Source organism: Hippopotamus amphibius, chromosome 7, assembly GCF_030028045.1.
Source record: "Hippopotamus amphibius kiboko isolate mHipAmp2 chromosome 7, mHipAmp2.hap2, whole genome shotgun sequence".
NCBI lineage: Eukaryota > Metazoa > Chordata > Mammalia > Artiodactyla > Hippopotamidae > Hippopotamus > Hippopotamus amphibius.
The window spans coordinates 46,252,179-46,278,758 of NC_080192.1; the positions used below are offsets into that span (position 1 = coordinate 46,252,179).

Here is a 26,580-nt window from a genome sequence, read left to right on the forward strand (position 1 = left end):
AACCTCTTCTGGTCTGGGGACCCCTTCGTAGGAGTAAAATGTTTCATGACCCTCAACCTGATGGTTATACTTTGAATCCCATAATGCTTATAAATTAATCCCGTTTTATTCCTTAGAAAGTCCTTCCATATCTTGCTTGAATCCTCTAATCATAAATATCACTAAATTGTTGTGGCGATACCACCTAATTAAGAATTCCAGTTGCTGTTAACGCTAAACCCGCCAGCTTTCATCATATTTAGAGCCTGCTACAAGAGATTCATTTAGGCTTGTGTATACCGTGTTTTCTTGGTGTGAGGTGGTGATGAAGGTCGTTTACACATTGAGTATGTGATGCACTTGTCCTTTTAAAAATAATTATAATTATTATCCATAGTAATGAAATGGTCCAGGATCCGCAGAGACTGCCTCACGTGCATATGGAGAATGACTAAGGAGCAACCGTCAAAAGACCTCCAGGCAGGGAGCAAAGGAATGTGTTCCACTGTAGGCTGCCCTCAGGCGGTTTTTTCCTCACTGTATTTCTTTTCATCCCACTTGGCACCTCTGAACTCTGGAAGAACTTGAAAACAGAATTTGGGAAGTGAAACACAGAATAATTTGTGGTTCCAAAGCCTTTTTTTTTTTTTCCTCTTCTTTCCCTTTTTTTTTTTTCCTTCCCCAGAAACAGGAAACAATCTGTCTAATCCTCCCTTTTGAGAATCAGTAGTGAAATCTGCAGTTGTCTTTCTACATCCTTACCTTGGAAGCCTTAAATTGGAATGACATCCAAAGACCTTACTTGTGGCTTCCCAGACAGGATAGAAAAATGCTTCCAGTGTGCGTCATATCATTGTTTAAATGTTTTGATTAATCACTTTAGTTTGATGATTTTTTTTAACTATAACAACCTAAGAGGAGGAACACATATGCCCTCAGTTTCCTAGGCTAATATGTGTCCCCAGAATGTTCTTTGTTTCCAAAACTTGGTTAAAATAATTCCAGAGCTAAAATATCCAATTCTTAGTATAATTTTTATCAACCTTTGTCTTACATTGAGCCATATCTTTCTGCAATCCCAACTAATCACAGAGATCCCCTTAATTAGTGAATTTCAGCTACCTCACGTGACGATCAGGAATTGAACATTTTGATTTACTTATTTTTCAGAACACTTGAAGATAAAGCTTAGAAATTGGTTTGTATTTACTTGAAATCACAGTTCCTGAGACCATAACAAGATGTCCTCTTGTAAAACAGATTATGCCAACCAAATCTTCCAAGTGGTTGTCAGGACAACCTTTTTCTTCCCAGCTAGGAGTCAATTGAGTGTTAACCTGGGTGTTCAGAAGAAAATTGGCTAGTTTTCAGGAAAAAAAAAATGGGACTCAAGATATGCTAGGGCATTGAATTATCATTGAATTACCATTTGACTTGTATTGGCTTTTATGCCCTACAAATACTTTGTAGAGAAAGTGTCTATATTCAAAATACCTGGTCAGAATCAGTTAAAACGTTTAAGTTCTCCATCCTTGAAAGGCCACGGTATGTAGACATGGGGAAGACGTCTGTCTGAGACACCCTGAATTCAGCCCCAGATGTTAGCCTTGTTTGACTCATACCCAAGCTAGCAGAGCTTTACCCGTGAGGCACATTAATATCCACACCTTTTGTTCTAAATTTACTGTACCAAACTTTACCAAAAGAATTCCAGATTCGAAAATAATAAAAAGCCAAGGAGTGTAAGTTCCATTGTTAGCCCAGAAGTGAGTCACCGCTGCAGAATTTCTTCTGTCTACTGATTAGACCGGATACGCGCTGGGCGGTGCAGCAGGAAAGGCTTGTTGCTTTGTATGTGTGAGTTAATAGTCACAAAAGGTCACAATTTTAACATGTTAAAAACCAAATCTCTCTCCTGGGCATCTGGAGGGGTTTTTTTCAACACACCCTCCCAGTAGCAAAGGGGAAAAAAATACAGTTTTTTGCCTTCTAATTTAAGTTTACCCCCAGCTGACACAGCTACGTGCTTTTCTGCATGGAGACTGAGATTACACTGATTTCTGTGTTTGGCGGGGCTAATGTGATGTGAGCTATCTAACATTTCTGGAAGGGCAGTATATCTGAATCCTCTCTAGCCTGGCCAAACACACTGTTCATATTCCGTGGCCACAAAGAAATCCGAGCTTTGCGCCCAACACCATTTTTGCAGAGAAAAAAAGTGACCTTCTTTTACACACTTCTGAGAGTGAAAGGGGGCTTTATTAATAATTACACCAGCACAACAGGAACAAACCAGGACTGTCCCAAGCAAATCAAATGCATGATCACCCTACCAGCTTGTGTTAACTAAGCATTTACCAAAAGAATAAGAAATAGAATGTGGCCTTTATTTAGTACTCACTAAGCGACAGCCACTCTGCTAAGCACTTGTGTATTATCTCATTTAAACCCTGAAAAATTTGAAACCTTATTAGTTAAACACTTGTTTGCCAGGCCAGTGGTTTTTACCTTTTTTTTTTTTTGGTGAACAATCAGAAACAAAACATTGGGAAGACAAAAATTTCCCATAAAACACCAATATGGAAAACCATAACAATAATTTTAACAAAGGAAAGAAAAAGAGAAAGAAGAAAAAGAGTAAAGAGGAGAACTTCCCTGGTCAAAACTGCGATCAGGAGCCAGTCCTAAAGGCCCACCTTCCTTTTCCACTCAGGCATCACTCTAGAACCCTGGTTCCTGGGAATTCTGTGAATAGCCTTTGGCCAGACATTGACAGGCTCTGACTCATTTAATCCTCACAATCTGATGAGGTTTGTCATTAATGTCACTTTATAGGTCAGGAAAACCCAGCTGGGAAGGAATACATGATTTGTTCAAAATCCTATAGCTGGTAGATTCAAAAGCAAAAATTCAAACTTGAATCTGTCAGACTCCAAGCCCACTTCTTTCCAGTACGTCATCCATCTCCACTGTAGGTGACTCCTCACTAGTTAATATTTAGAAGCACATTTGGATCTTTCCATCTAGGCTAGCCCAACCTGAGCGACACGACAGAGCCATCCTTTGCCAGCTGTGCTCTTAGTTCTGCAAGATCCTCAGAGGACTCATCCAGGAGCCTTCCAACCAGTCCTGTTTGACCAGATAGCACCAAAGAGTAACAGTAATAAAAATAGCTAACACTGTGGTGTCTGCAAGCACTTGGCTGTGTGCTAATAAACATTTTAAATGGACTGTCCCATTTATATCTCACAACAGTGCTATGAGGCAGGTACTATTATTTGACTACCTCATCATTTTGCAGGTGAGAAAACAGCACTGCTAAGATTATGTAATAAGGCTAAAGCAGCTAGTCAGTGGTGGAGACAGGATTTGTCTTAACAACAGTGTATGGTGTCTTTTTACCTCTTAACGCTTTGGTCCCCACTCGTAATGAACCTGATGCTTTGGCATTCCAAGCCTTTTCAAACTCACGACTCTCATGACTAACTGGGTTGCCTTGCCCTGCATTTATATGACCTTACTCTTAAGAGTAAGGTCATATAATCTAATTCCTGTTTGGCAGTAGGTATTGTAGCTTAATGCGTTATGCCCCCGGGAAAAGATTTGCATCTGAAGAAGATTCTCCAAGGAGAGATAATGCTTTAATATATTAGGTAATGGTGGTGATGTTGGCATGCTGCCTGACTGATGACAGCCTTTCTCCACTGAAGCATCATCTTGATCACCATGGAAATCTTTTAAAATCTTAACCTTTTTGAGCTTAAACTATGATCTGTTGGAAGTCAAGGATTATTTAGTGCTTGTTCTTCAAGAGGAAGTTGGATGATGCCTTTTAAACTAATAAAAAGAGCATCTCTGCTTCTTACCTTCAAAGACCAGCTTGCTTAGGAACTTTACATCAGTGATATAGATCGAGACCTCAGCAAGTCCATGGAGCACAATCTGACCTGAAAGTTACCTGCAGTCCAAGTCAGAGCTCTCCTGGAGGCTGAATTAGTACATGGCTCTCTCGAGGGTTCATGATTAATCTCACATTGTTCATTTATTCCATGAAGTGTGTTTTGTACATAGGCACTGTATTAGCTTCTTGAGTATTTTTCACTATGGCCCGCCTATAGAAGACTATATTTGTCCCATAACAGAATAAAATCTGCAGGGTAATCCCAGAATTTAAGTTCTTACAAAGATCAACAGAGTATTCTACATACCAGTATATGCAATTGGAAATTTAATATTTTAAAAGATGATTGTAATGAGTTCCTGATTTTGAGTAAGCCTCCAGTTTAATGCATTCTGGGATGCCTTTGCCTTCTTTTAGCCTGGAGTTTATATGTTTGCATATAAGTGAGACAGCCTGGCCTGGGTAACTTACTTGACAGGTATTTACTTAGGACTAGTAAGTGCTTTTCACTTCTGCAGATATGCAAAGACTATGACATCATGCCTGCTTTTAAAGGACCTACAACCTAGTTAGAAATAATTTTAGAATAGGATTAGACAGTACATCACACGATATCAAATTACTTATAATAAAGACCCTATCTTAGCCCTGTCTTTTTCTACTCCCTTATAAATGACAGACAAAAAGACATAGACATGCTTGTTAAGCATCTGGGAGACACCAATCTGGGAGTGAAAAATAGAGGCTAATATACTGAATGATAGAAATAGTGATGTCAGCAAATAAGAACTTTGTGCTGAAACCAACAAGTTGAAGTTAATAGGAATAAACAAAAAGTTCTGCAGTTAGTTTGAAAAAACTCAACAGCGCAAGTACAGGATGGAAGAGAGCTGTAATTTTCACGTTCAGAAACAATCCTGTGGGCTTTTTCATTAACCCAAACCTTCACTCGATATCCTCAAATTCTTGTGAAGCACCAGGCACTAGGTAGGCTCTGTGGGATGGTTCCACCCAGTGCACTTGCAGGTGCAAACCCATTGTCCTATAGCGTGCAGCTCAAGGGGAAAGATATTCCCACTGACCAGATCTCATTGGGAGTAGACACAACACTCTAAGAAGGTCATATTTGATAAAACAGCCTATAGAAAGGGGAGACTAGATTGGTGAGTGACAGGGAAACCAGGCTGCATAGAAATACTGAGTGACCACAGGATGTTTAGTCTAGAGAAGAAAAGATTATGCGACTTTGATGGTTGTTTTCCAGCATTTAGAGAGCTATTGTGTGACTATAAGAGGAGCCTTAAGGTTTTGGGTGGGGGGTGGGGGGGGGAGTATTTCAGTTTGACCAATGAGGTGGTTGAAAGTTAGAGAGGGCAGATTCATTCTGATGTCTTCAAAAATTTTCCTGCCAACCTTGCCAAAGCTGCCTCTTGAAGGAACCTGGCCCCATGAACATTCCAGCAGAAACTAGCTGACCATCGACCACGTAGACTGCTCCCTTCTGGAAAGGCAACATTTTGTTGGCAGTTGGAGTACATGATCTCTGAGGATCCCTCTGATGCCAATTCTCTCGCTTTTACTTTTCAAAACAAGTGGGAAGGAACCTAGCTTTTCATATACCTTCCTTAAGCCTTGAGGCCCACAAGAATTTTGCTAGCCTACAACTAATGCGTTTGTCTCTCCATCTTCTTCACCTTTGCTGGCAGAAACAACATTGACTTAGTTAACAGAATGTCATAGTAAATATACTCCAAGCAGTAAAATACACTGCTGACCTGTCTGGGGTAAAATGGTAATTAAAACCTAGATTGTGCCTTCATTCATTCACCAGTTGGACATGTAAATACCAATGTTCACCAGAACATGCAATCAGGGAAAATCTTGCCTCAAAGTCAAGTAATGGCGAGAGGAAGTTCACAGACCAGAGCCTACGAGATGGAGCACATACAAGGCTCCACATACCGTCTGCAGCTCAGGGAGGTGGACTAATGAGCTGTGCGGATGCCAGAGGAAGGGAGGCACCTCTCAGCTCCCTGGAGCTGCCTCAATATTTACTGTGGCTAGATCTCTCAAGCTTCGCAGTCAAAACCAGCATCTTCCGGACACCTGCTGTTTTTAGGTGTGCCCAGATGTCATCATCCAGCTCAGAAGAGGAAAAGTCACCACATCCTCAGCTGGCCATTCCTGTTGTTGACTTAGAATCAAGGAACACTTTGGCCAAAAAGTTGCCTTCAGTACAACAAAATGTGCAGTTCTAGAGAAAAGGACCAATGAAATATTTCTGCCAACAAGTTGCAGTCACCAAAAGAAACCCCGTGTATTTACCTCTTTATTTCTTGCCAAATACATCATTTGGGCATTATGTCGACCTGTTTAGTGTAGTTTTGAAGGGTGCAGTGTTACTAACTTAACATCACTGTTTAGAAGGGTGAGATCCTACTGCTTTAGTATCTTGTAAGCTTGTATTTATAGAGCGGGGCAAGTAAACATAGATACAAGCCCAGGTTTAGTTACTACCATTAACTAGAAATCACACTACAGTGAGGCAGTTTTTCTCAGTTTTTAAGTCAAAGTGCTCCAAGGCCTAAAAATAATTATTTTGAATGGTAACAACAGCCACTAGGAAGAACTAGCTAAAACATGTTTAAAATTGGTTGTAGGATTGGTTATAAAGTTATAAAGACTTCATACAACTTCAAATAGTTACTAATAGGGATATAGTTATTCAGTGAGCAGGAAAAATAAGTAACGTATACAATTATCAGTAGCTTTGTCAAGTAAAAGAACCATTATCAAAAAAAAAAACAAACAAACAACAAAATGCAACATAGCTGTCTTATGTATGGAAGTATAATGAGAAGCATCATTGCATCTCATGAAGTCAGACACCTTCCACTAATCCAAAACATGAGTTACTCTGAATAACTACTGACAATAGTGGTAATAATCAAGGGTGAAAAGCAAGAACCAGTTCTCTTTTCCCAGCTCATATAAGGACCCACCTGCCACTGTGTTTTTTTTTAAATTAATTTTTATTGGAGTATAGTTGCTTTACAATGTTGTTAGTTTCTACTGTACAGCAAAGTGAATCAGATATACAGATATTTACGTATATCCCCTCTTTTTTGGATTTCCTTCCCATTTAGGTCACCACAGTGCATTAAGTAGAGTTCCCTGTGCTATACGATGTGTTATTATTAGTTGTCTATTTTATACATAGTATCTGCTGTTGCCTTTAGATACTCAGCACACCGGCCCAAAGGCTGTTTCCACATAACATACTCAAACAGACCATTCCAAGGTAGTTCTTTTTGCTTGTAGAAAGAGCAACATTTCACAGATCAACTTTAATCCAAATGCATAAATCCGTATAATATGAACGATAAGGCACCCTAGAAGTAATACTAACACTCCAGATACGTGAATGTGTTTAACCCTCACAGCAATCCTGTGAAATAGGTGCTGTTATTCTCCCACTTTAACAGAGGAGGAAACTGAGACACAAAGGATTTTAAGGAACTTGTGCAAAATTACACAGCTAAGAATTGGCACAGGAGGGATTTGAACTCAAGACAGTCTGATTCCAAAGTCCATGTACCTAACCGTGAGACTGTACTGCCTCCCCAGTAACAATATATTGGTAAAATTAATCAAATGCCTACTGTGTACTGGACACTGTGTTAATCCTTTTATTAGCATATTAAATTCACCAGTTGGGCTTTTTTCCGGTTATCACGGCGTGAGGCACCACAAGCAGCAAAGTGTCCCGCGACACCCTCTACGAGGCGGTGCGGGAAGTCCTGCATGGGAACCAGCGCAAGCGCCGGAAGTTTTTGGAGACGGTGGAGCTTCAGATCAGCCTGAAGAACTATGATCCTCAGAAGGACAAACGCTTCTTGGGCACTGCCAGGCTTAAGTCTACTCCCCACCTCAAGTTCTCCGTCTGTGTTCTGGGGGACCAGCAGCATTGTGATGAGGCCAAGGCTGTGGATATCCCCGACATGGACATCGAAGTGCTGAAGAAACTCAACAAGAATAAGAAACTGGTCAAGAAGCTGGCCAAGAAGTATGATGCCTTTTTGGCTTCAGAGTCCCTGATCAAGCAGATCCCACGAATCCTGGGCCCAGGCCTGAATAAGGCTGGCAAATTCCCTTCCTTGTTGACCCACAATGAGAACATGGTGGCCAAAGTTGATGAAGTGAAATCCACAATCAAGTTCCAGATGAAGAAGGTGTTGTGCCTGGCAGTGGCTGTTGGCTCCGTGAATATGACAGATGATGAGCTTGTGTACAACATCCACTTAGCTGTCAACTTTCTGGTGTCATTGCTCAAGAAAAACTGGCAGAACGTCCGGGCTTTGTACATTAAGAGCATCATGGGCAAGCCCCAGCGCCTGTACTAAGGCACAGCTTAATAAACCAAACTCCCAGCATTAAAAAAAAAAAAAAAAAATTCACCAGTTGGGTCATCTGGACATAGGTAGGAGGGATAACAAAAGAATCACCAGGCCAACTGTTCTGTGTGTCTTTGGCATAACCCCTTCACTTGGGTGTGGCCTCTGTGTTACTTGAGATTGTGCGACACTAGCATGAATTAATATATTATCTCTTCCTCACAGGGGTGGCATGGTCCAAACCAGTGAGCAGTATGAATTTGTTCATCATGCTCTGTGCCTGTATGAGAGCAGACTTTCGGCAGAAACTGTCCACTGATTCTCTGAAGACTTACCAGACCATCGCTCTCTAAGGGTGATTAGTCAATTACCCACTCGAGGCTTCTGGAAGGAGCTTCCTGCTGTGGAAGGAAAGAGAAGCCGTGAAGCCAAGCTGGGGCATGGATTGTGGAAGATGGCAACATATTCAAGATTGCCAGCCTCTTGTGTATATGAATGCATTTGTAAGCATCCTCTAAATTATTTTGAAGGTCCTCTGCTGATGGAGGTATGATTGATTTCTCACACAGCTAAGGAGGATTTTGTTTTGTCTGTATTGACTCTCTGCCACACAGAATATACGTATGAAATTTATGTCATCAGATGACGACTTGAAGAGCTGCTGAAGAAATTATTATTGTGTGTTTAGATGCTTTACTGTTAGCAAAATCTGTCTTGTGAATGGACTGTCAGCTGTTAAACTGTTCCTGTTTTAAGTGCTAATTCCTTTCTCAGTTACCAGAATCTTGCCGCTAAAGTTGCAAGTGGTTAATAATGGATTTTTAACAAATAAGTCCTTGTTTTTGAAAAGAAATCAAAAGCAGTAACTATTTTATATGGAAATGTGTCTTGAAAATATTACCTATTAAATGTGTATTTATTAGTACCTCCTATCAATCAATTACAGAGCACAATGATTGTCATTGGGTATATATGTATTTACTCTCTACTATTGGGCATAGAGGTGGTTTCTGCTCCAGAATTCTATCCACTGTATTTCTACATTGTGAGTTATTTTACTTTCGAAGGGAAAAACAAATTTGTAGCAACTATGATGTATTAAGAATTATTAAGAATTTTAAATACTTGTCTCTCTTTTACTAAGAAAGAATTTTTGAATATGCTGTCTACCTGAACTCTCTCTCCCAGTAAAAGGCAGATGCCTTTGGGAATGATGTAACCAGGTCCCATTTCCAGAGGCTCTTTAAAAGGATGCTGCCATGGATAGCCTCAAATCTCTGAAAGGATTTAATCCTCAAGAGACAAAAAAAAAAAAAAAAGCCTACACTCAGCAAACACTAGATGTTCTGCTCAAATATGAATTTTTAATGCAGCTATGTTGACTTTGTTTCCTACTGCCAATAAACTACTCTTACTACTAAATATTGAGTAAGGCATGTACTTTCTTTTCCTATTTGGAGAGAGACCATTATCTTTTGGGGAAAGCCTGAAGTCAATAGTGTAATGGGAGTAATTTTAGTCAGCCTCTCCCCAGTGGAGATGACTATTTCAAAATGTAGTATTGTCATCACTTGAGAGATAAAGATCTAGAAGTGCCATCATTATGTGGTTTTCCTCCATAGACTGCCAGCTATCATTATACAAACAGTACCCGTTTATGTCTTTCTCCCACTTGTCGCAGACCCTCATCAATTACATGGTTGGTGTTTGTTTAGCAGAATCACATCACCTGAAGAGATGTGATGTTGTAGGAACATTCGATTACCTAAGATTACAATTCCTTTCTTCCGTCTTGAGCTTAAGAAGTAGTCGTGTGCCAAAGGGATGGTAGAAGAAAACTTAACAAGTTTTATTCCGCTCCTGGAGGCTGAAATTTTTTCTACACACAAAAAAGAGAGGTAATCATAATCCCTTCTTTCTAAAGAAACAGACAAAAGGACAACTGGTGTAAAACTTCCCCCAAACAATTCAATAGGAGGAAGTGCTCGTCACTGACTTTTCCCCCCACCATGAAGGCACGTTTCCTTCCTAGTCTTTGCTTCTCTTATCTGGGAGAATTTTTTTCCCCCAAGCAAAGCATGAACAGTCGTTAAGTGGAAAATGGAGGCTGAATTTTACATGGCGATTCTTACCTGCTTCATCTTCGGGAACTCAGGTGAGTGGGTCTGCCTCAGTTTCCTGAGGCATTTCTCCAATCGCCGGCAGAGCCTCTGTCCTTTGAAAAGTGTGTGAAACAAGGCGGAAATGGAGCCAGTTCTCCATGGCAGTTTAGTCAAAGACGAAGAGGAGGAGGAATAAAAGGAGCCTGCCATGCCCACACCGTTTAGATTTCTCTCTAAAAGAAAATAATGGCCTCCTCTTATGCCCTCCAAATGCCTCAGGCAGCTCCTGAAATGGCATCTTTACAGGAGAGAAGAAAGCAACCCTGGGGGGGGGGGGGGGGGAATGTATCATTATATAACAGTCTGTGGTATCTTCATGCTTTTTCCCTGTCAGGCTATAGTTTTGTTTCCTTTGTGTTAAAGAAGGAAAATACAAGGAATATAATTAAAGGGGGTTGGGGAGCTGTGGTGTCTTTTATTCGAAAGTTGTTATTTGAAACGTCTGAATATTTTCATGGGACAGCTGAGAAAATTAAGTAAAAGCACCTTCAAAATGGTTTTGGAGCCTGAATATCTCACTTTTATTTAATACTGATGTTTAAGAAATGATTATTTAGTTTTCCTACATCGAGAATAGGTGATTTTTTTAATCTATTGACATTTGAGGGAAGACTGTAGATATTGTCACAAAAGAGAGAGATGCTTCTCTCTAGGATTATAAAAAATTTAAGTTGTGATAATCCTTTCATTGGTTGCTATTAGCTCAGAGGGTGTGCTTAGAAGAATGGGAAATTTTGTTTTGTTTTTGGATAAATATATCCAGTTTTTTAAATTTGTTTCTTTCCCAAGCTTCCTTTCATTATCTCAATGGAGGTGTATTTTCTTCCCTAAGCCATGTGAAAGGAAAAGAAAGGGAGCTAAGTGTGACATTTTGACATTCTTACATTGTCCGCTTTGGGATTTTAAATCACGTGTTGAATCTGGGAATATCCACCTGAAATGAGGGCAATTGCAAAAGATAAGTAAACCTCCTGTTTTGGCCTGGCTGATTTGTGGATGGGTTGTGTTGTTTTCTGGTGGGCCTTATGATTCGCTATGTAGTACTTGATGAGCTTCTCATCTTCCAGAGGGATTTCAAATTGTCCATGTCCAGAAACAACAGTGCCTTTTCAAAAATGAGAGAGTGGTCATGAACCTGTGCAATGTGACCAGCCTGAACCAGCAGTGGATGTGGACTGAGGATGGAAAGCTCCTTCATGTTAAATCTGCTCTGTGCCTGGGCATCTCCAATTCCTCTGGTGGCCCTTCCCAAGCCGCCGTCGTTGTCCCCTGCTCCCGGGCACCTCGATGGACTTGCTATGAGAAGGAAGGGTTCCTTGAGGTGGAAAATACCTCTCTCTTTCTCAAGAAACAAGGCTTCAGGGTAGTGGTCAAGAAGGGCAGGAAGTACCTCCATAGCTGGATGAAAATAGATGTCACCCAAGAAGGAAAACCAGTCAATGAAAGCCTCTGCTCTAAAAAAGGTGAGCTCTTCCTTCAGAATCGATTGTGAAAGTTCTTCTGCTAAATATCTTGTTTATTCACATTCAGGGGAAGTCCACATGCCCCAACAAAATTCCTATGGAAGATTCATAAGCTAATGGAAATGGATTGTGTGGTACCCACTGACTTGGAATGCTTCATTATCTTCACTAAAATAAGCTCAACTTTCCTTTTTCTGTCTATCTCTCATTCTTCCTTCCTTTTTTTCCTTGCTTCTTTCATTAATTCAACAAATATTTCTCGAGCTTCCCTTTTATGCCAGACACTAAGCACTTTGGTTAAGTACTACCGAATGTGCCTATGTAGCTTTACGCACAGCATACACATGTAATGACTAAAGCCAATGATCAGGAAATTAATATTTTTGCTGATTTAGACACTTCTATTCTCTGATTATGAGAAACTATTACAACATCAAAATGGTGCTTGATAAGACTGGGAAGATAATAAATCATGCTTTTGCCAATCTCTTGTACTAATACTAATGTTTAGGGGTAGATATTTTTTGGACACAACATACTTTTGAAATGATCAGAACCAATGTGCGGCCACAGAGTCTTCTAATTTGTTGATCATTGGAGGATATAACCTAGATGATGGATACGTAAAAACTTGTATACCTGTGCATAAATTTCTGGTACAACATATAGTTCAGTCCTAGACTAGGAATTTTTATTTGTGGATATGGCTTAATTTTCTATTTTTCTTAAGCATCTTATTGCTTATTTACTCCTCTGTTAGAGGTTTGCTTTAGGAAGTCATGAAGGGTAAAAGAATTATTACATATTAGGTATAAATCACTGGAGAAATTATCTAGAAATGAAGCCCTTCATGAAGATTAACATTTGTCAAGGTTAAGTGAGTTGTCCCAGATAATTAAGTGGCAGAGGTATGATTAGAAGCCAAGTTTCTTGATTCCTCAACCAATACATGTTCCATTTCACAGGATTGCCCAAACGCTTAACCACACCCTCATGCCCACCTGGCTACATCCAGAACCTGATGGTGGGAAGGAGGAGTAGAGGGAATCATTTCCATCATTTCTTCCTCTGCTATCACCTCCAAGATTTGATTCCAAGAAATCTATATTTGGGCATGATACGTGATGTTTTTTAAAAAGTTCCCCAAATAATTTTGATTCATAACCTCACTTGGGGATCAACATCCACTGTACCTTTAAATCTTTTTATTAAATGTTGGTTTTTGAGGCTTATATGATTTTTGAGGTTTATATGTGGTTTTTGTGGGGTTTTTGCTTAGTTATTTTTTTTTATTCATCTTTTTTTTCAAGCTCTTTATTGGAGTAAAATTGCCTTACACTGTTGTGCCAGTTTCTGCTGTACAACAACATGAATCAGCTATATTTATACAAATATCCCCATATCCCCTCCCTCCTGCGACTCCTTCCCACCCTCCCTATCCCACCCCTCTAAGTCATCACGCATTATCGAATTGATCTCCCTGTGTTATGCAGCAGCTTCCCCCAGCTATCTGTTAAGGCTTATATGAGTTTTTTCACCACATGGATCTTTGAACAGTTTCCTGTCACTCATTCACTTCATAAATTAAACAAACATCAAATTAGGTGGCAATTAAATGCATGGGCTCTTCTACAAGAAGAGTCCCTGTTCTTATAAAATTTCTGATACAAGAATAAGATAAAAAAATATAAAAGTTGTTTAGAAAATTCAACTTTATCAGAGTATACAGCATATAGCACCAATTTGTACAATTCCTTTCCTATAGTTCATCTAACTAGCCCTGTCCTAAACAACACAGAAACATTGTAAATATTTCAGTTGCAAGGTGTATGGTTATACACAAGAAGTGAGATTCCTCCCCAAATCCCAATCAAAGCTTATTTAGAATATTCTTTCATTGGAACTTTTTAAAAGCACGTATGGATTCAGTAGATATGGATTATTCAAGATAGAAGATACAATTCATGGGAAATCAACCTCCTTTGACCTTCACACAAAACATGAACTTCAGTTCAAAAGTAAAGTAGATACAATAGACCATTTACAGTTAACCACTGAAAATGCCATATCCAAAAATGCCTGATAATGTGTGTTGGGAAAAAAAAAAAAGAACTTCTAGAAAAAGCAGAGTTAAAATTTGTATGATCCTAGTACAAAAAAATCTTATATTTGAATATGCACGAGTACAACGTATACTTTTGCCTTAACACAGTTACAAGCTAACAGACACGTTTCTCTTCTCTGTCCATACAGAATGATATTGGTTGACCCATAGCATGAATGCTTATTGATTCTCTGGAGAATCCATTGTGAAAAATTAAATCGCATGCAGATGTTTGTAATGAATGATTCCAAATACCCTTTCTTAAAAAGATAACTAAATACTACACCCTTAAGCAGCACAGATATGCATGTTGTTCATCCATAGGATGTGATTTTTTTTTAATTAGGTTCTTTTCTAAAAGCATACCTGTGAAGGTCAAAATCTGGACTATACATTTCATATTTGTTTCATAGAGGAAACATTCATGATGCCATTCAAGTATCTAAGAAATATTTCTCTACTACCTTCTAGGTGCCAGAGCTTGTGCTAGTAACTGAATCACACCAGTGATTCTCAACCCAAGCTTCGTATCAGAAGCCCAATGGAAACTTTGAAATAGTATTAATATCCAGGCTTCATCCTCTAGGCCAATTAACTCAGGCATTATATTTTTTAAATGCTTCCAAGGTGATTCTAATGTGCAGTCAAAGCTGAGAATCACTAAATATGTCATGCTTCTTAGGATGATGGGGAAGGCAAATAAGTAGTTAATTACAATAGAGTGTAAGTAGAAAAAAAAATACCCCTTCCTCCAATATATATTCTTGCCAGTGTGTCACATTAAGTGACTGTTTTTTTTTTAATTTAAAAGATAATTCTTAAATTGCATATTTTTAAAACAATCCTTTGAGTGTCCACTGAATTTTGTCACAATTTAGCTGCGCTTTATTCTCGCTAAAATACCTTTTTTCTTCTTCTTCCTCAAGTCCCTGTATACAGGGTGAATTGAATAGGCTTCCAAAGTGGGTTAAAATTCAATTCAAAAGTTAATGTAAAGGTTTTTGAGAGAAGGACCTATATTAGGGTCAGATTTCCTCAAATAATCAGCACTATTGCAAAGATTTTTATTAGAAGAAGAATGTAAAATTGACCTCTCTTTTAAATTTTTCATATAATTTATATTTCTTTAAAACTTCTTGGGACCGTCCCTAGTGGTCCAGTGGTTAAGACTTCACCTTCCAGCGCAGGTTTGATCCCTGGTCAGGGAGTTAAGATCCTACATGCCTCACAGCCAAACAACCAAAACATAAAACAAAAGCAATAAAACGAATTCAATAAAGACTTTTAAAAAAATAAAATCCCTTAAAACAACCATTTAATGGAACAAATAGGATAATGGGACCTAATTAATGGGAATCTAATTAAAAAGAATATATAGATTGTGTAGAACCAAGAATTTAATGGGACCTAATTAATGGGAATCTAATTAAAAAGAATATATAGATTGTGTAGAACCAGGATCAAATTAAAGAAAAGATGGATTGAGATTTTTACCATTCCCTCTGAATTTCAAGTTTACCCTTAAAGAATATACTACATGTTCTTCATTTTGGACCAAAAAAAAAAAAATGTACCTGGTAGACAGACTCTTTTTTAAAAAATCAACATTTTAAGATCAATTTTTTAAAATTAGAGCCTTATAGCTATTATTCTGAGTAGTAAGAGTAATAATAAAAAGTATTGCCTCCAAAATGCCAACATATTTGGCTAAAAATTACAAAATTTCACTCTCTCTGTATATTCTTTTGTCAATCAGTTGCCAGACATCCAGCTATCTGGAAACCATCTTACCTTTAGCAATGTGTCAATAAACAAGTGATTGACAGATTCTAATTTTTCCTCCATATATTTTGATGTTATATTGCACAGCTATATCCTTGCAGTCACTGTGTTAAGAGTATGACTTTTAGAAATACTTTGTATATAATTTCTCAGTCTCTGTAAATTCACACAAGGCAGTAATCAATAATGCAACAAGAAGAAACCAAGTTGTGTTCTATTCAACAGTATAGCAATTTTACATAATCACACATTTGGCTTTTTAAGGGATACTATTACTTTCGGAGTAAAATGCATTCTGAGATCCAAATCTCTAATTTACAAACTCTTGAAACATAGCACTCTTAAGTAAACAGCTTCCTGCATAGCAAAAACCGTATACGCTAAAGGGAAATTATATCGGCCTACAGTTTGGGGGGTACTTGTACATTTCTAGGAAAGTTCACTAGAAATTCAATTGAAAAAATGATTTCTCCATGACCAAGTCTTTTGTATATACAGGAGATGCAAAAGAAAAAGAGTTAGAAAAACTAAATTACTATGCTATAAACCTGTTAACAGGAATCATAACTTATAAATCTTTATCTCCTGTAAAGGTAATCTTGGTTCCCATGTTGAACAAATGCTGTCTAAATTAGTAAATGTTTCAACTGCTAAAAGGTGTTGAATATCAGAATTCTAGGGAACAATAAAGAAAGCTAAGGACTACTTTATGACGCTATCATGAATATTGCTTTTCTCTTCTTCCCAAATCAAGCAGAATTTTTAAATCCACCAAGCCATCAAAAGTTACAGTTGCATCTATTCCAACAGAAAATAGTCTTGGCCCCACAAGCAGACAACAAAGGTTATAGTGGCTGAATCTTTGAAGTTTTATGGACCTACATGATATGGAGAATAACTCATTCATTGGCCCCCTCTTTTATATGGGAAACAAAGAAATCTACTCAAAGGATATTACTGATCTGCAAGCCTGGCTAAGCAAATAATCCTTAAGAGAGGGAGGTAAAAACATTCTAAACTTGAAAAGGGTTCCACAACACCAGCACACATCTATTGGCAGGTAGACCATGCTCATGTAGTTCTAGGACTTCCAGATGAAGAGCACAAAATTCCATCTATGGTTTGGAGACCTGTTCCAAGGAATGCCAAGTCTCCCTACAAGTATAAACACCTGCATGATTGTCTCAAATTGTTACTTTCACTAAGATATTTCATATTGTATGAAGAGTAACATTGTATACATCAGCCAACCAACCAACATTTATCCAGCATCTACTATAGATTATTCATTCAGATCTCATATTTATCTGAGGACAAGCAAATTTTTGCAGACATATTTTCAAGTGTCCCTGATATGGCCGAGTCTGCAAAATCACTAAAAGAGATTTCACTGCTGTAGTAAATCATATTGTTGGCTGGCTTGATATACCTGTTGGTTAAAGTAATTGTTTAACTTATCATACTGGTGAGGGAATAAAACACATTAGCATTGTAATGGGTAAACAATCATGTATGCTCTTGGGAGACAAGGTTTTAGTAGCTTATTTCCTTTAGTGATTGTTAAGAGTGCTTGTAAATACAGAAAGCTTGATGGGAAATGAACAAAGCAAAACAGAAAGTGTCTTTTGTATGCACAGACTCTAACTAAATTGGCTGTCACAGCCATTTTAGAGTTTTTCTCCTTGCATCATTAGGGCCTTGCAATTAACCATCTATTTACATGATCATTGAAAATCATCTAGACATTGATTATTAATATATGCTTTATATGATCTCTGAAAAATATCTAACACAGCATCCAGAGTCCCCCAATGATTTTCAACCTGTGACACATCAATGAACTTATCAGGGCACACCAGGGCCACAAATGACTTTCATATGTGTTCTTATATCTTTGTGGGTCCCTTTCTCCATTGGGAAAAAAAAGTAAAATAAATTAGAGTTTCATGGGTCCTAACATTCTCATTTTTGCATGATGTGTGAAAAAAAATTTTAGCATTTTCTTTGATCCTGAAAGTTCTTTTTTTAAAATAATTTTCAAAGAAATTAAATCATTTCACGGGCCCTAAAATCATGGCTCGTAGGCAATGTTCCTAATGTGTCTAATGGATGAGCCAGCCCTGGGCACTCCAAATTATTCATCCACTTTCTACCTGCCCTTGCCCTGACCTTGTCTAAGTAGCCTCTGTCTCAGCCTGTCTCTCCCACAGCCTGGTAGCCATGAACTTATAAGCCATTCTTTCCCCTCCATCATTTTACCCCACCATCTCATCCTTTTCCAATGTGTGTGTTTGTACCTTCCCAAAAGAAAACGTGGGGCATTAGGATAAGCCAGACACAGCCTCATAAAGCAACCCATAGTGCAGTAGTTGAGTGGTAATTGGCTATTGAAAAGTGTTTCTTTGACTAAGTTTTCATTTATTTTTTCAATCTAATTTTTTTACTATGCTATGCTTTGATGTTTTACTGTGCCATGTCTTGGTATCAATTTCCATTTATTAATTTTACTTTTTTTCTAATCTTGCATACTTTTTCCATTCTGTAAAAAAAAATTTAATCTCTGATTATAACTTCTCCTTTGTTATGTCTTCTATTGTTTATAAATTCTCCATCTTTGGCACTCCTTTCAAAAACATCACTTCTTTACTCACTTTTTCAAATTTTAGGCATGTGTATTTTTCACTGTATCCTTTATTTCATTGATGACATTTTCTGAAATGTTAATTATTCATTTTATCAATTCTAATAATTATTTAGACTATTATAATTCCCAGACCTTTCACTTTATCTTTATTCCAGCCCATTTATGTATAAATATATTTATGTAGAAATATTTATGTGTAAATATATATACAAAAATCATTATTTTTTAAGGTATCTTCTGTTTCATTTGTTGTCTCTTTTCCAGATTATTTTCCCACTTTTAAAGGGCGCATTACATTTGGCATCTTCCTACAGAATAGAAAGTATCAATATAGTTAAAATTTTCTCTCTCCAAAATGAATTTTATTCAAGTTATTGCTTTCAATATGCTTGAAAGTCTTTTGTATCATTTAAAAGAGGGAAACTAACAACTTGCATATTGTCTTTATTATCATTATACAAAAATTCCATTTCTATTAATGATTATGTCTGAGACAATCATAGATGAATTAATAGACTAAAATATGTATTGCTTTTTTAAGAAATGTATTTGAAATATAGTCTTGATATGATGCACTCATTGCAAATCATCTTATAGGTGAGCTATAAGTGCTAAACTTTATTTTTTATACACTAAGTGCTAAAACTTCTTAGATTGGACCCAGGATGGTCCGCCTTATTTTGAATTGCGTTCTAAGAGGAATTGTGTATAATGTGGAAACAATGTAGTAGCAATGGTACAATAAAGCTTTTTTAAAAATAGCTTCAACATATTGTTCCATTGTGTAAGAGCTTTTCCTTGCATTTGTCAAAATACATCTTGCTCTTTCATACCTTTTTAAAGAACATCAGAAGAATTATAGAACCGAAAACATCCAAGGATCTACTATTTTTAGTATAATTTCATAGTACCCATTTCAACAAAGAGTTCAGGCAATGGAAAGATGAACTTACTTTAATCGCCTTATATATTTCTATGCTGTATTTTCTTTCCTCCCATCTACTTTACAATCCTTCAATGCCTGCATAAGAAGAGATTAGACTTCAGCTTTGGCTCGTATTGTATATATGGATAAAATTATGTACTTGGATGTATACTACACCTGAGAAACTTATTAGAAATGCAGGTGCTGGATCCCACACCAGATCTACTAAATCACAATTTGGGGGGGGGGGCGGGGTAAGGCTTCAATATTGTAATAAGCTCCATAGCTGATTGTGACGCCTAACAAAGTGTGCAAATCACAGCTTTGAAATTCACAATATTTAGAAATTAAAAGTTAAGACTAAAGTTTCCTTCCTGTTTCTTAAATAGCACAAGTTAAAAACATAGACACAAAATGAAGGGGTACCAGGCTTGAAAATTCTGTAGGTTCTATCTTTGGGAAAAGGTTGTGGCCTAAAATGGAAAATGGACTTGTTTGGTTTGGAGTGTTTTAAAAATACATTTAGAAGGTTAATTGAAGACAATTACAGAAGAGTAAAATTTTTTCCATAAGATACTCCAAAGCTACATGCAATGGTGATAAGCTACGTTGTTTGCAGAAGAAATTTCAAAAGTGTTTAGATCTTTGATCTAATTTGGGGGATGTCTTGTTTCATCCATTGAATTAATTCTGTAAGCTGACTCAAAAAACAAAAACAAAATAGTTCTCAGGGTGAGAACTTACCAACCGCTCCTTTGTGAATAAGAGTAAGCGTAGGTTGACATGTTAAGACACATAATTACATACTAGGTATTTGGAAGCTTATCTCTGTTCTCACCTCATCATTAAATCTTTTTTTTTTGAGGGTCTGAGAGCTAAAACTGTCATAGGTAGTAATCAACTCAAGGGATTGGCATTGGCCAAAGCTCAAAATGACCAAAATACTAATCTTCACATACAGAAATGTTTACATCCCAACAATAAATCAATATCTATGTAAAAGACCATCCTAGCACCTAACTCAGTTAAGACTACAGAATTAAGACTGCTTCTTGGAGTTTGATGTAAAGGTATATTACTAATAGGACATTGGGTTTGTCCTGTAGAAGACACCTCAGAAATAAATGTCTGGTCTGCCAGGGTTCAAGAAGATAAAAAAAAAAAAACCAGAAACTGGGGAGAATATGCAAACATTTATCAAAGCCTAGCTCTAATGTACAGGTAGGGTTGCCAGATAAAATATAAAACATTCAGTTACATTTGAATTTCAAATAAATTATGATTTTATGTAAGCATATTCCTGATATACAATATAATATAATCTCTGTAATGTATATTGGGGATATATTAAATATACAGAATTATTGGTTTTTCATGTGACACTCTAATTTAACTGGGCATCACATATTTTTATTTGCTAAATCTGGCAACCCTGTATACAGGGTACTCTGCTCAGCCCTCCACATCTCAAGGAAAAGATGCTTAATGCTCATGATTGTTTTATTAACATTTAAGAGAACAGCTGATATTTACATCTTGCTAAAAGTGAAAGATACCTTACCCATTTTGAGCCTTTTTGTGTGCTTATCCCTGATAGCACAGTTTCCACAACTCTCCCTGCACCCTGTAAAATTGATAGATGGATAAAACTGATAGATGCGTGACGTGGACAGGGCACATGAGTATGGTCACACTCAGAGTATCTTCTGTTTTTCATATAACTAAAGCATTATCTACATGCCCATTGTTAAAGCATTTATTTCTAAGTAAAATTGCTTTTCTGTGAAGAATCCATAAAACATGAGGGTAACTTTAGCAACTGTCCTTTCTTTACCTCAGCTGGCCTGGGAGCAGAAGCCTCAGTAAGGAGCACCAGAAACACAGCTCCTCCCCAAATCCCCACCACTTTTAATGCACTTCTATATAGTCCGGGACGCCTTGTTAGGAATACCACAGAGACCTTCACCAGAAGTACTGCAGAAAACTACAGCCAAAACAGCAGCCCGAGGCAGCACCCCCACTGGCAAGTGGCTGGAATTACATCTTGGGTTCCCTGGACTGTTCAACCCTTCTTCAGCACCACTGAAAAGGTAAGGGGAGGGGGAGGTGATGGAGTGTGGTTTGGTAAGGTCTTAGAAAGCCCACTGGTGAAACGATTTGCGTTGCTGGAAATACTGGTACTCAAGTGGGTGATTAGGCACTCTGGCTGCTAACTGTACTTGAATGCGTTTTGTGTAATGAGAAAAGCTTGGAGATAGAATTAAATTGCTACACCTTTATAAGCTGAAGATCATTATAACTGCACTGTAGGTTGCCCACATTACTAAACCAAAGTCAGGGTTCATAGTCTTACAACAACCTAAAACCAGGAAATGGAAATTGAAATCAGTACCTTGCAGGTCCCTTTCGGTATATGTCACAACCCTTTGTGCTTATAAGGGAGGGGAGAGAGTCACAAAGCAATGGAATCACTATAACAGATTTGTGAACATGGACATGGATAAGCTGAGTCTCATAGCAGTTCCACACCATCACCTGCAAGAGGACAGATAAATGGTTGAGAAGCAGCAATGACATCGGTTTTACTTTCCACTCAGAGTTTTAGGCCATCATTTTAGACAACAACAGTGTAATTAAAGCAAATTTTAAAAGCTAAGGTTTCATTTGGCAGTATTTATCTGTTTCCTAATAAGCAACCCAAATAATTTAAAGAAAGTAAAAGCCCAACACTATACATATGACATACATTTTAGTGCTCCGGTTTCTTTTGCATTGTGCGAAAATTAATATTGCGCGTGACTCCCGACTAGTGAACACATACCCCATTATTGATCACAAAACAGAGCCAGTACTATAAATCTTGCCCTCAACCTAGTTCTTGCCTTGCCTCTGAATAGAAGTTCAGAAGCCTCATGACTTTTCTGGACACTCTTTATATCACTTTAAAATTCAACACTCACTCTCAAGCCATTAGCAAAACTATCCATTTCAGGAAACAACCCACACTCTGAATTCAATGGAAACATTAGCTTCTCCTCTCCCATCACCCCACCAAGTTTGGTCTTGAAATAGGGGAAAGGGAGTATGTTCGAATTCTCTCACTTCTCACCCAGCTCTTTCTCCACCTCTTCTAGCTTGACCATCATTGTTTCAGATCTGTCTGGGCTTCGAAAGTGGGAAGGAAAGACAGGAAAAAGGAGCAGGAGAGCTTTTGCTTAAGGATGCTGCCGTGAACTGGCAGTGTGCTTTCCCAAATCTCCAAGTCCTGAGCCCTTTCAACCAGGCATCAGTGAGAGATTCACCACTTACTTTTGAAATTGAACACTTTTTTTTTTGAAATTGAACACTTCTTGGTGGAGCACCTGTTCATTTTGCCTCAGCTAAAACTGCATTCTAACATCAGTTTATAAAAGTATTTTTATAGCTGATATTAAATATTTATATCTTTTTTCTGTACTGATGTGTGTGTATATATATATGTACTGATATATATCAGTGTACATGTAGTGATATCAGTATATATGTACCAATTTTTATTGGTATACATACAAATATTAATACAAAACGAAAACTGTGTCAAATAAGAAATATGCTGAATAAAAACTACAATAGAAATATACTTACCTGAACACTAAAGAGTTGTCTTTTAGCAAAAAAGAATATTTTCCCATCTTTGCCTAAGCCTGACCATTGTGAACCAAACACACAGAAAGTCCCCAGTCATGGCCAGGCTCACTGGGATGAGTAAGGACAGCCAGCTCTAAAGCTCTGTTGCAGTCACACCAGTCCGAGGACCAACCCAGCATTGTGTTACAGAGCTCATGTGATCCAGCTGCACAGCTGGGTTTGCAGCCTTGGGGTGTGGCAACTACTCTGTACAGTTTTTTGGTTTTTGATTTTTGGTATTTTTCTAAAGTGAAGTTCACTCTAAAGTTTATATGAGCTCCGAGACGGAGCACCAGAATGACTATGTAGCCAATGATCTCATGTTCCATTTTTTTTTCTTGCAGCTCAGGCAAAATCTTAACTATGTCCTCAGAAGCTGAATGTATAAAAGCTATACTCTTTCCAAAGGCAGTTTCTAAAATCGCAGTTTTCCATAACTCTCATGCCTTAGGTGAGACAGCCCTGCTACATCATCATTTGATTTGGTAGAAGCGTTTACTTTATAACAGTCTATTATAAACAGCTGTAGTTAAATACTTTGAAAAGTAAAAGTGAGTCACTTGGGAGGTAAAATCCCTGTCCTTTAAAAGTAATTTTGAAAGGTCCCTCAACACCTAGAAGAGTATTAGAGAGGACTAAAATTGTTCAACTTAATCCCTTGGAATTGTGTAAAGAAAATCTTTGTGTGTCAGTTATTTTCCTTATCAGCTAGCTCCTGATTTGAGAAGATTTTGGATTGACTTAGTGTAGCTGGGCCATGAGATGGAGTGGTCTGTTATCTGGTGATGACAGGAGAAAATCTGAATGTGAGCTCTTGGAGGGTAGGGACTCTATTTATTCAGCTTTGTAGCTCCAGCACCGGAACACAATGCTCAATACTTATTAAAGTTGTGTAGAAAGGAAAGGAAAGGAAAAGAAAAGTGTAGACTGAAATGGAGCAAAGTGGAGTGGACATGGAGAGTGAAATGGAATGGAATGGAGGGAAATGGCGTGGAGTGAAATTAAGCAGAGGGGGGTGAAATGGAACGGGAAGAACGGGGTGGAGTGCTAGGGCATTGAGCTGATTGAAGTGATATAGAAGTGGGTGGAACTGTTGACCACTTGGGTATCAAATGACACATCTACTGCCAATGTCCATCTATTGCCAAGGTGCAATGGTCATGCTAAGTAACCATGTTTTTACGTTGCCTCAGTATTCGAAGTTTGTGTGTATCTAGTTTTTAATATGTTTCTATTATCTAATATTCAATATATATATACAGTTTCATTCGGGGGCTAATTATCCAGCTCCTTTTTCTCCTTTCTAATATCCCCCATTTCATCTCTTAATCACCATTCAACTCCCCCCACCACCACCAAAAAAAAAAAAAAAAATAGTGTAAAAGAAAAAGGAGAAGGAAGAAATGATGACTGTCTAGTGACTTTGGAAAATATTCATGATTCAACAAATATTTCCTGAGAACTTAACTAGTGTCAGAACAGAGTTGTTAAGAACTCAGGCTTTGAGGTCAAAAGCCCGACTGCCTCTTACTAGCTAATGACTGGGCCTCAGTTTCCTCATCTATGAAATGAAACTCCACCTCTTAGGGCTGCAGTGAGGACTGGGAGAGACAATGCCTGTAAAATGCTTACCACAGTACCTGATCCTTAGTAGGCCCTTAAGAAGGAATAGCTGTTATTGCTATTTTTCACTGGGACACAAAGTTGAATAACAAGTCGTTGCCCTGAAGGAACTCACCATCTGCTGAGGGGTCGAGGGAGATGGAGATTACACGGGCTTGTGTGGAATACAAAAGAGAGGTTCCTGACCAGTGTGGAGGTTTTAGGGAATGCCTTCTGGTGGAGGGAATATCTGAACTGAGCTTCACAGAGTATAGGAGTTAGCCCTGTAAGAGGTGGGGGAGGAGGAAGGGAGGGATGTGGAAGAGCTGAGATACAACAGGATGGAAAGTTAGAAGTGATTTCAACTTTCACCTAAAATTAGTATTTTTAAGAAACTTAGGAATTTTATCACTTCAATCAAATCACACATTCCATACTTATTTATTGAGCACCTACTGTCTGCCAGACGTTGTGGAGGATGTGAAAAATAAATAATAAAGATGGTGTGACAGAATCACATAGAGAGCACAAGGTAGTCAAAATCATTGAATACAGAATCAGCAATCTGTTAAGACTGAATAAAAGATTTAGACGGTACAAGAGCCCTGTAATAATTCTTGCACATATAGAAATTGAATATATATTGATGAACATTTCAAACACATGTTTTCAAATGCAGTCTTCATCCAGAAACAGACACTAGTTCCTACTTGTTATTTTAATCAGTGACACTATTAGATTATCTGTCATTCCTTTCGTTCCCATACATATGTAGCCACTAGATAGAATTTAGCACACTTGACCTAAAAAAGAAATCTAGAGAAGAAAGAATAAGGACTGAAATACTAAGATTTTTTGCTTGGAAAGGCAGTGTCATTACTACTAATTCACGTTTATGATGTGACCAGAGTGTTCTAGATCCACAAGCAAAGGATGAGCTGGGATTGGAACATGGGCTTGGGAATGGAGGGCGGGATATCACAAAGCACTTTCAGTGAGAAGGGGGAATGTATCTGTGTCTTCCTTTCCATCAAGAGTTCCTCTGAGTTATGAGGGAGGAAACGTGAAATGATGCTATACACCATTTGCAAAGAAGAGAATCTAGGCGATAAAAATAATAGCTAAAATTTGTGTGCCAGCAACTATGCTCAGCACTTTCATATACTCTGGGAGGTGGGTACTTGTATGTATTTTCCATCACTGTGTAACAAACTACCCCCAAAATTAGTAGTTTAAAACAATGACAACTTACTATTTCTCGTGGTTTTGTTGGTTGGGGCAGGGGGCTAGGGGGGTTCCTCTGCTGGTTTCACCTGGACTTTTTCTTGCAGTTGCATTCAGCGTGGAGGGTTAGCTGAGCTAGAAGCTTCACAGTAGCCTCTCTTGCATGGCTAGCAGTTGATGCTGGCTGCAGGCTTGGTTCTCTACCTGGTCTCTCATCCTCCACTTGACTCTACCAGCTTCTTTATGTGGTGGTTTTAGGAAACTCTATAAGAGAGGAAAGGTAGAAGCTACAAGCCTATTGAGGCCTCGGCTCTGCAGCCACACATTACTTCTGCCACATTCTGTTAGTCAACAGAATCACCAGCCAGGCCAGATCCAGAAGGTGGAGAAATAGACCCCGCTTCTTGATGGGAGGAGCTGCAAAGTCACAATGAAAAGAGGAATCTGTGGTCATTAAACAATCTACCATAGTATTTATTAATTTATTATTATTATTATTATTTTGTAGATGTCTCGTTTAAACTTAAAGAGGCAAGGACTCACCCAAGGTCAAATGATTAAAGAATAACAGAGCAAGGAGGAGAGTATGCACTCATACACACACACACACACACACACACACACACACACACACACACACACCCCTGCACAGCCAGTCACCTTATCTCTTGCATAGAGCCCCTATTAGTGAAGATAAATGCCAGAAGGACCTGATCTGGAACTCAGCATCACTC

At 38.1% G+C, this 26,580-nt stretch overlaps 3 protein-coding genes across 4 annotated transcripts in view; all 3 read left to right on the forward strand.

The window, feature by feature from the left end:
* Positions 1-9,673, forward strand: part of PTPRR (protein tyrosine phosphatase receptor type R) — a 100,501-nt gene extending 90,828 nt beyond the window's left edge. The window contains 1 exon segment of the mRNA XM_057743133.1: positions 8,500-9,673. Coding sequence (XP_057599116.1) covers positions 8,500-8,593 — 94 coding nt within the window. The 3' untranslated portion in view covers positions 8,594-9,673.
* LOC130856744 (60S ribosomal protein L10a-like) lies at positions 5,780-8,306 on the forward strand. The gene is made up of 2 exons (XM_057741590.1): positions 5,780-5,843; positions 7,625-8,306. Exons 1-2 carry the CDS (start codon positions 5,780-5,782, stop codon positions 8,281-8,283), a joined length of 723 nt encoding a protein of 240 aa, XP_057597573.1. The 3' UTR covers positions 8,284-8,306.
* Positions 9,674-10,334: 661 nt separating the features above from the next.
* Positions 10,335-26,580, forward strand: part of PTPRB (protein tyrosine phosphatase receptor type B) — a 114,418-nt gene continuing 98,172 nt past the window's right edge. For both annotated transcript variants that reach the window (XM_057741917.1, XM_057741918.1), the window contains exons 1-3: positions 10,335-10,429; positions 11,504-11,899; positions 21,194-21,444. In XM_057741917.1, the coding sequence (XP_057597900.1) occupies positions 10,375-10,429; positions 11,504-11,899; positions 21,194-21,444 (702 nt within the window). In that variant the 5' untranslated portion in view covers positions 10,335-10,374. The remainder of the gene's footprint in view (positions 10,430-11,503; positions 11,900-21,193; positions 21,445-26,580) is intronic.